At 39.8% G+C, this 10,347-nt stretch overlaps 1 protein-coding gene across 1 annotated transcript; it reads left to right on the forward strand.

Annotated features, from left to right (window-relative positions):
* Positions 1–6,110: 6,110 nt before the first annotated feature.
* Positions 6,111–10,114, forward strand: LOC136696405 (PRELI domain-containing protein 1, mitochondrial-like). The gene is made up of 6 exons (XM_066670796.1): positions 6,111–6,167; positions 6,271–6,368; positions 7,597–7,738; positions 7,875–7,988; positions 9,131–9,209; positions 9,785–10,114. Exons 1-6 carry the CDS (start codon positions 6,111–6,113, stop codon positions 9,889–9,891), a joined length of 597 nt encoding a protein of 198 aa, XP_066526893.1. The 3' UTR covers positions 9,892–10,114.
* The last annotated feature ends 233 nt before the right edge of the window (positions 10,115–10,347 follow it).

The following is a 10,347-nucleotide window of genomic DNA, read 5'->3' on the forward strand; positions in this document are numbered from 1 at the left end:
GGTTCCAGCAACAATTAAAGAGTTGGAGAAGATGTGTTTTCTGAAATGATGAATATTCTTTTGATGCTCACAGAAAAACACAGACGCTGAGATCAGCCTCATCTGACTCTGGAGAACAGAGAGAATCACAGAGAGTTTCACCGTCTCATATGAGACACTTTATACCCAGCGCTCTCTCTCAGACTCTCGGCGGTGTGGGGCCCAGTCTGAATCAGTTATAAGGGGTGTCCACACACTTTTGGCCACATTGTAGGCAGGTGTGTTCAGTCCAGTGCTGAGGTCTGTGCTCAGTGTCTCTGCACAAGTCTTTCAGAGAGTATCGGGCACTGAGACACAAACGCAATAAGCTGATTGGCTGGTTGTGGCTTTAGTGACGGCAGAGACTAAGATGATTGGACAGTGAGATTTTGTCGTGGGCAAAGATCTGCTAAAATCAAAGGACAAATCATATGCTGCATTTCACCGTCCAGAAAAATGGAGTCTGATGTAAAAGACACCATCAGTTCCACAGAGGCTCCAGTTCATTTACATTTCTCCAAATAAACCAGATTAATAAATCCCCCTCAGTGCACACAGGCCTTTAATCATGAGTTCAGAGTGTAACCCATGGACCAATAGGAGATCAGTGTTTGGAGGGACACAGGAAGTAGTAATTAGTGGTTAATGATGGTAACGATGGTCATAATGTAAAGACGCTCTGAACACAGCAGGAGGCTGAACATGTCGAAGTAAAAGGAAAGAATGGAAAAGAAGTGTGTTCCACACAAAGCAGCACAATAAAAGAGAAGTGCATCAGTAACTCAGTCTATCAGCTACAGACCATTCACCAGCTCCATCTTATTTTTCTACAGGAGAAACACACTGATCAGTTCAGGAGCGTAACACACAGCAGGTAGTGCACACTTCATGAGGAAGGACGCTCTGAACTGAACACAAGTCAAACTATTAGAGAGCAGAGGACTGGATTATTAATTACTAACACTGCATCTGTTACTGTGTCATAACTGCTTAATAAACACTGAGCTACCACATCAACAAGGGCTAGTTACTGATTTATTACCATCATTAGAACTGGATTACAGCCGTTAATGTGAAGAGTTCCTCAGACTGAAGGAGGAAGTGATGATCATTCACAGAAAACACTGATCACAGAGAGGAGGAATGGAACTGAAGCAGGAACAGACTACAACACATTCCCCTGTTGTACGACATCTATCCACAAACATACTGCTCTAATAAAGGCCACAAAAGACCAGATGATTTTATGTGATGTATTTCATATGCTGTGTTTCTGTTAGATTTACCTTTGACATAAAGAGTGACAGCGCTGGCAAACTTCCCATTGACACCACACACATATGTTCCTCCATCTTCTTCAGTGAGGTCAGAGATGATCAGAGATAAATCTGTTGGAGGATTCTGGATCTCTCTCTGAACTCTGTCTTTGTAGCGCTGACTCTGACTGTCGTCCTTCGGAAACACCATTACTTCAGGTGTGTAATCACCTTGTTTGAATGTCTTTGTGTATCCCCACTGTACTGAGTCTGATTTACTCTCAGGGTTTTTACAGGAGCAGGGCAGCACCACAGAGTCTCCAACTGTTTTAGTGATGTCTGGTTTCAGATCTCGATCTACCTCACAACCTGCAGAAAAATGAGCAGAAGTTGTGTTACAGTCTTTAACTCTTTCAGCTCCAGCTCAATCTCAGTCCAGCTGTAAATCACCAAACCTGGACGTCAGTGTAGAGCTGTGTGTGATTCACCCGCTCACATCCGAAACAACCACATCAACAACCACAACACAACAACAACTGCTTACAACTTAGAGCCACAGCCAAGATTTGATGTAGAACAATCTGGAGCTGTTTCACACAGGACTACATTTATCTGTGAAAGACATTCAGACTTGTTTATAACTCATTTATTACACATCATACGTGATTCTTCAGAAGGTGAATCCTTGTTTCTGCTCGAGCTGATGGATCCGTTCTGTCCAAACAGCTACAGTTTTCTGATAAACTTTAAATGGAGAGGAGTTCAGTTTGACCTCTGCTTCATCACAAATAGTTTTATCAGCTCAAGCTCGGCTTCACTCTCAGAAAAAATGGTACAAAGCAGTGTAGTGTATCTTTAAAGGTACAGCAGTGGTGTTAGAGACCAGTTGTGTTCCCTAAAGGTTCATTACATTCTCTTCTCCAGAAGGAGAGGGGGATCTCTGTAATCTTTCATTATACAACTGTGGAGAATAAAAGAACACAATAAAAGTCCTGCAGCTGAAACGGGGTGTGATCAACACAACTTTAAAATCTACAGCTACAATAGAATATGGTACAGTTCTGTTCCTAATTAAAGATACACAGTGTGTTCTCTTGAGGGTTCCACCACAGAGACAGTTTTTCTAACAGTGAACAAACCACAGGGAAATAGATGAAGTCTAATAAACTACTGACTACAACACAACACTGTATTTCAACATTTGTAGCAGATCTCAGTAAAAATATTAGGAAAATAGTGTTAATAAAGATCTTTATAGGACACCTTTCTTATTCACAGCAACTGACAGTGTTTTACATAAAATGATTAATAAACATTTTTAATGTGTAACCATAGCTCTAATTACTATTGTACATCAAAATAAAACTAAAGGACTTTAATTTACAGCTGTGTTCAGATGTTTATTAAAAGCCTGAACTGAGCTGGACTCTGATTAAAAGAGGAACAGATCTCCACAGTTCAGAAATATAATCACAGAAAGAGCCTCTCTGTGTTGACTACATTGTACTGAAGGATCATGAAGGAGGATCTACAGATGTAGTGTTACACGCTGGAACATGAACAGAGACTGTATTCTGTGGTAAACATAGAACACAGAGTTGTTACATTCAGCAGTGAATTAATGTTAAATAATAATTAATAAGTTCACATTTGTAAAATCTCAAATGTAGTCAACAGAAGCTCTCCTCACACTTTCTTTGATCATTTCTGTTCATTTTCTGAATCAAGGCAAAGATAAATAACACGTGTTTAAAAGTAACACAGAGTTTACACCAACATTCAACAAGCAGTTAATTTTCACCCAAGAATGCAGTCAGAGTTCAGGACTGACATCAGGAGAGACACAGAGGACACAACCATAGAAAATACTAATAATATTAATCATAATAATAAAACCATAAACATACACCTCCTACACGTTCTGTCCAGTTCACTGCAGTAAAAGTGGACACTGTTTCCATGAAGAACACCTCAGAGTTACTGTAGAACTCACCTGAATTCACCTGCAGCAAGCAGTAGAGTAGATACACACACAGCAACATCTTCAACACCAGACTGATTCACTGATACAGAGAAGGGTAGAGACTGTTTTTAACTCTCCGGCTCATTCACCACATCCTGAGAAAACTTCTCTTTCTCATTCTCTCGTTCTCGATCGGTCGCCCGTGTCCACTCTGAGACTGAGGGAGGTGTGAGTGCTGTATTTAACTCCGGCTCATTCACCACATCAGGAAAAACACTTCTGCTTCTCTTTCTGCTGACGCTCTTTAAAATGTTGTTTGGAGCTCAACACACTTGGAGGAGAGCACTATTCCTTTATTGGCTAATGTCACACTAGTGATGGGTGTAACGAGGGCCGCCCTATTCACTCAGAGAGAGAAACACAGAGAGAGAGTGTTTATCTAAGTCTGTTAGATCTTACAGGAGTGGAGTGAGGGAGAGGACTTTGGATGGAAGCTGATGAGGGACAATAGGAGACAGGTGTGTGAGACTGAACCGGTGCTGGGACAGTGGGTAATATTCAGGGGAGGAGGACCTCTGGTGGACAGGCTGAGAGCTGCACCTGACAGGTTTTTCTGTGTCTGTAGGGGGCAGTATTCGCTATAAAGAGTGTAATATATAATCTGAGTAACGTACTCTATAAACTATAGTAAACTATATCATGGTTTTAGAGGATTTCATACAACACTTAGATAAATAATTGTAATGTACTTTTATTAAAGGCTTCTGTTTAAAGGTGATGTTAAATAATGATGTAGTACTCACTTGTTTTGTTTAATCACAAACTCCAGTCTGTCTGAGTCTGGACTGACTGTGAAGGACAGAGAATATTAAACAGAGCTAGGAGTACAGACCTTAAGCTCCTTTACCTCCTCAACTCAGTCTCAGTCCAGCTGTAAAACACCAGACCTGGGTGTAACTGTAGTCACCTGCTCAAATCTGAAAGGATTATGGTTAATTTATTATTAACTTCTATATCATTAATTTATGGTGAACGCTGACTGAGCGACTGAATAAAAACAACTCTCTGATGTAAATTATTTGGTGCTGCTTCACACTACAGATGATAACACTTCAACTCCTCACCGAATCACACACAATAATCCTCTACAGGGGACACACTGGAATGTGACGTCTCTGTACATTTCCATTCATTTTCTGAGTGAAAGGAATTGTTAATAAATTGGTAAATGATTTAAAAATGTGACCCAGTGTCTCAGGGATTCAGGCGTGGAGACGGGAGTAAACACAAAAAGCTCTTTAATAAACAAAGATACACAACTAAAAACACACAGGAGTAAGAAACTACAACAAAGTATGAGACACAGAGCACAGAGAGAAATGTAAATAAAACAAAAAACAATACAACAAAGAAAATCAGAAACACAAGAACCTAAAATGGGACCATGACATAAGCTAAATATAACAAAGAGTAGAGAGATTGTAATGTGCCTGGTTTTGTGTTCTGTTTTGTATGGTTTCTTGTTTGTGCTCCCCTTGTCATGTGACTGTTTCCTGTTTGTTCCCGGGTCATGTGATACCCTTCCCTTGTGTTTCTAGTGTCTTAATTTAGTTTCTTAATTAGTTTACAGGTGTTTCTTTGTTTGAAGTGTCTTTTTATAGTCCATGTCTGTGGTTCTTGTTTGTGGGTCATTGTCTGCTGTCAGTGTTCAGTTGGTGGTTCATAGTTTTGTCTCGAGGGGATTTGGTTTTGGTTTTGGTCTTGGGCTTGGTTTTGGTTTTGGTTTAATTTGATTTATTGGCTCGTGTCCTTGTTTATTTTCTCTCTTCATTGTTTAGTCCCTTGCTTCATGTTTACCCTTTGTTTGTAGCATTTATGTTTTCTAGACCTGTGTTTAGCCTTTTAGCTTTCTTGTTTAGCCTTTAGCCTCTGTCTCGTGTCCAGTGTGTTTAGCCCCTATAGCCACTTTTGCATATGGACAACTTTTATTTTGTAAGAAACTTATATCACAAGCCTTTACACAACTGTGATGATGACTGTGCTAACATTTTTCCAATGTCACATTTATTCTTTGATTTTTTTTAAAACACGTAAACAGACAATGAAATAAATATTGACATAACATTTTACCTTTAATTACTCTTTTTTTTTGTTTGTGCCCCATGTGTAACCCGTATCCTCCAGAAGCTTCACACATATCACCCCATGAATATTAAATATAAAATTACTACAATGAGCTTAATTAGTAAAGTGATTTACACAATTCAAATGCAACATTAAGAACTTCACAGAGGAATAAAACACAGCAAAGCAACAAAATCAGAAAAGCAATAAAAAATAGTTTAAAAAAGTGTAGAAATTGAGACAAGCAACAATAAAATAATCAACAACATATAAATGACTAAAATTTATAAAGAAACAATCATAACACAAGCTGTGAAATGAACATATAGAAGTAAACACACACAAATCACAGTAAGTTTGGCCTTCACCTGTGTCTAATGCTATCTAATCCAAGGCGGGCGATAAAGACTCTAGGTTGAATGAGGAATTTCGGTGTACAATCATTTTCATTTTCTCTCCAGAGATGTTCCATCAGGTTCAAGTCTGGGCTCTGGCTGGGCCAATCAAGAACAAACACAGAGTTGTCCCAAAGCCACTCCTTTATTTTGGCTGTGTGTTTAGAGTTGTCCTGTTAAAAGCTGACTCTTTGCCCCAGGATGAGGTCAAGAATGCCCTGACTTCTGTACATTACTACATTCATCTTTACCTCGGCCCTGACTAGTCTCCCAGTTCCTGTCGCAGAAAAACTTCCCCTCAGCCTGATGCTGCCACCACCATTGCTTCACTGTAGGGATGGTGTTGGGCAGACGATGACCTGCACCCGGTTTTCTCCAGACATGATGCAGAGACCAGAGAAATTTGTCCAGGTGCCTTTGGCAAACTCCTAGCAGGCTGTTACTGTCCTTTTACTTAGGAGTGGCTTCCATCTGCTCACTCTACTGTACAGCCCTGATTGGTGGTGTGCTGCAGAAATGGTTGTCCTTCTGGAAGGTTACTCCCTTTCCACAGAACAACATTGGATTTTTGGTCACCTCGCTGATTAAGGTCCTTTTACCTCGATCACGCAGGTTGGCCGGGCAGCCAGCTCAAACTTCTTCCATTTATGGATGAAGGAGGCCACTGTGCTCATTGCTGCAGAAATGTTTCGGTGTCCTTCCCCAGATCTGTGCTTCTATACAGTCCTGCCTTGGAAGTCTACTGATAATTCCTTGGATTTCAAGGCTCGGTTTGTAACATAACAAAATGTAGAAAAAGTCAAGCGCTGTGAATACTTTCTGGATGCACTGTAAATTTCAATAAAGTAAAAGTTTGTTTTTCTAAAAATACTTACATATATTGAATCTGATGCCAGGAACACTTTCCAAAAACTTGGAATGGGAAACAAAACACTGGAAAAACAGTGTAATGCTGTAAAAATGAAGGTTCATATTCAACAGGTGAGTGACATGATTGGATTTAAAAAACAGCATCTCAGAGAGGCTAAAGTAAGAGAGGAGAAGTAAAGCTGGGGAGTGGGTCACTGCTCTGTGAAGGGAAATAAAATAAAGTTTCTCAACTTAAAATAGTACATAACTATCATAAGTCAAAATTCACAAATACAAAAGAGAAACCAGATATAAACAGGATCCAGAAATGCTGCTGCCTTCACTGGGCCCAAGCTCATTTAAAAAATAGTAGGATTATGTCCAGTGGTCTAACAAATGAAAATGTGATTTTCTTTTTGGAAATCATGGACGCTGTGTCCTCTGGGCATCATGTGCTTCTTATAAACACACAGTCTGCATTCATGATGGTGATGGGAAGGGCGTGGTGGTGGTGTTAGTGCACAGAGCATGGGTGACTGTGACATCTTTGAAGGTACCGTTAATGCTGAAGGATATATACAGGGTTTATGAGACAAGGCCAGTCCACATTCTGTGTGGATTACAACAGCGCGGCTCCATAGTAAAAGAGTCCGGGAGTTAAACTCGTCCAGACCTGTCCCCCACTGAATACTGGGGCTTTATGAAACGACATCACTGTAACCAAGCCCCCAAGCTGTGGAGAGGAAAACAGATCACTTTCAGAACTACAGCAGTAGTCCTCCTCATTTGTCAAACTCTCACAGTGTGTTGTTAAAGAAGAAGTGTTTAAAACCACACTGTTACAACTTATTTTTGGAACGATTTACTGGCATCAAATTTAAAATGGGGAACTAATTTTTCAAAAAACATAAATTCATTATTTATGAATTTATTATAGGCTTTAAATGATTTGCACGTCATTGCATTGTGTTCTTCTTTACATTTTGCTCAGAGTTTTGCTTCCTCGGTGGGCGGAGCGCATTTTCCCTGGGAACCTCTCACGCTCCGTGTACATCGTAGAGGACTCCATCGTCGACCCCAAGAACAGACGCCTCACCACATTAACCTGGAACCTAAACCATTCAAAGTTAATGGTGACTAGTGCATGCACACACACACACACACACACACACACACACACACACACACACAGGCCAGTGATGTGTTATTTCCAATTATCTGTATGCCTCACTGTTGACCCTGAATTTGAGTGTGTGTCTGTGTTATGAGATGGTGGTGGAGAGGTGTGTGTTTTATGGTGAGCGTGACAGACCTGTATGGACTCGTCTCACAAGAGAAGCCTGGATCTCATCAGGGGTGGTTGGCCTTTCTAGACCAATACAGGTAAAACACATACAACACACACACACACACACACACACACACACACACACACACACACTCACTCACGCACACACACACACAGACACACACACACACAGACACACACACACACACACACACACACTTGATTAGTTACTGAATACATAATCAATTATGGTAATGAACCAGATTGTGAAAATATTCATGAAGTCAACTAATTATCATCGGTTAGACAAAAAAATTGCTCGTGCAAGAATCCTGTCTTCTGATTGGCTGCGTGGATTGCATTGCTATGGATACTAGTGATGCACCGATTTAGAATTTTTTAGGCCGATACGATAACCGATAATTAGCACCTTGGAGTATCTGATACCGATATTAATAACTGATCATTTTACCTTTTTGTAATTAGAGCAAAATCACATTGGATTAAAGCAAAACAACTTTTTATCTTTTAACTTTTTTTGGGTTGTCATAGGACTGGCCTTTTCTTAAGTATCTGTACATTTTTATTAGTTATAGTTATTTATTTATTTTTTTATCAAAGGTTTACTGTTGGTTCCACATGAATGGTTTCTAGAGGGGCGCTCATTAGTGCAGCACCGGGTGTGTTCTGGAGAGCGAGGGATAGTGCGGTATAAAGTGGCTCTGAGCGAGAGAGAGAGAGAGAGTGTTTGTAATCATTCATCATCGTGTTTCAGTAATTAATTCAGACACTGAATGAGTCTATATCTATTTTCATGTGGTTTATTTTAGAAGGGCTCCTGCACTCTGGTGGTTTCAGAGTATCTTTCTGTGGTTTAACCTGCTGTGTGTGTGTGTGTGTGTGTGTACTGGGTGTCACTGATATTTTAAATTAGTTTTCACCACAGAGAAATTTAATTCCAGAGACAGTCCTCTGCAGAAACTGTGAGAAACCTCCGCACGGCAGACGTAGTTGTGTAGTTACAGCTGTCAGTGCATATGCACAAGCACAACAAAGCGTCATTGGTGTAATATCAGCCAAAATTACAATATCCAACTGATAATAACTAAAAACATCCACATATCCGCAAAAAATATATCAGCCTTCAGTACATAGTGCACCACTAATAGAGACCTGTGTTTAAACCTATAGAACATTCCATATCTGTTTCCTCACAGTGTCCTTTTCTGTGTTTCAGGAATTTGGTTTGTCCAGGTTCAAAAGCAACCAAACAAAAGCCATGAAGGGTTTGGAGCATGCACTTTCTAAACTTCACAGTGAGTTCTTAGACAAATACTACTTTCAGGACTAATGTAAACCAATGGCCAAGGCGTCAGGCGTTATATTCATTACTGTTTCCAGTAATAAGTTCAAGAATGTATTTCTGGTTCCAATCATCGACATTGAACACATTTCTGCAGTCTTTAGTCCTAGAAAATGTGTGAAAATAAAAACTATGTTTAAGTTGAATATGTCACATGTAAATGAGTCCTCCACTTTGTGACGGTTGCTTTTCTCGCACTCATTCTTCACACTTCTGCCAACCGCCTTCTGTTCTCGTGGCTTGTAGATCAGCGGCACATTAACCAGCGCTCAGTGGTGTTGCTACAGCAGTACTTTACTACTTTATAATCAGCAGTGGTCAGGAACTCAAGAGAAACTCAGCATAGAGACCCAAGTGTTTTTAAGATATTCAGATATGTGCATGTGTTTGTGTTAAGCACAGTGTATATATGTAGTCTTACTGTCCCATCATGTAGAAGTGATATGAGGAAATATCCACACAGTTCTGCATTTTGGGTTTTTGCAAAGGCTATTAGAGTTTGAGATCGACTGCAAAAGTGTATCAAAGTATCAGGAGCTCAGAGCCACCACGGAGACACTTCTAAAGACGCAGCAGAAAAGGCCAAGAACCTGACGAAGTCCTCCAGCTCCCAGAAGTCTCAAGAGTTTGTCTGAAAATCTGACCCTTCATTTCCCACAAGCCCCATTACTGAGAGCCTTCTTACAGCAGAGAGGCAGCGGTCAGGAAAGTGAGGTACAGAATGAGGTGGGGGCAGAGACATAGTTGTATTTACAAGGTAGGACACCCCTGGTCAAACAGTTTACCACATCTCTACACAGACAGCACAGGTTTTGAATATAGTTCGTGTAACATACTGATGGAGAAATGAAAAACACAAAGTACATTTTACCATTTTAAACTTGATGTTTCTGTAACCCAGGTTATAAAAGCCTGATTTATTAAAATAATATTTTATTATTAAAAGGGCACAAAAGTTGAGTTAGACTGAAGCTGAAATTGAATATGAAGCATAATATAATAATTGAAATATTATAAATAAATAAAGACACAAATATGTGAGGAACAGAAACTTTATTCACTTAAAAAATAATTATTTTATATATTTTTGA

The sequence above is a fragment of the Hoplias malabaricus genome, chromosome 5 (assembly GCF_029633855.1).
Source record: "Hoplias malabaricus isolate fHopMal1 chromosome 5, fHopMal1.hap1, whole genome shotgun sequence".
Taxonomy (NCBI): Eukaryota; Metazoa; Chordata; class Actinopteri; order Characiformes; family Erythrinidae; genus Hoplias; species Hoplias malabaricus.

Excerpts from the sequence above, each read along its gene's own strand:
- LOC136696405 (XM_066670796.1), top strand. The coding sequence starts at position 6,111 with ATGACCTGCACCCGGTTTTCTCCAGACATGATGCAGAGACCAGAGAAA. Across the intron at positions 6,168-6,270 it reads GACCAGAGAAATTTGTCCAG|AAATGGTTGTCCTTCTGGAA; the intron begins GTGCCTTTGGCA and ends GGTGTGCTGCAG. Across the intron at positions 9,210-9,784 it reads TGCACTTTCTAAACTTCACA|TATCAGGAGCTCAGAGCCAC; the intron begins GTGAGTTCTTAG and ends AGTGTATCAAAG.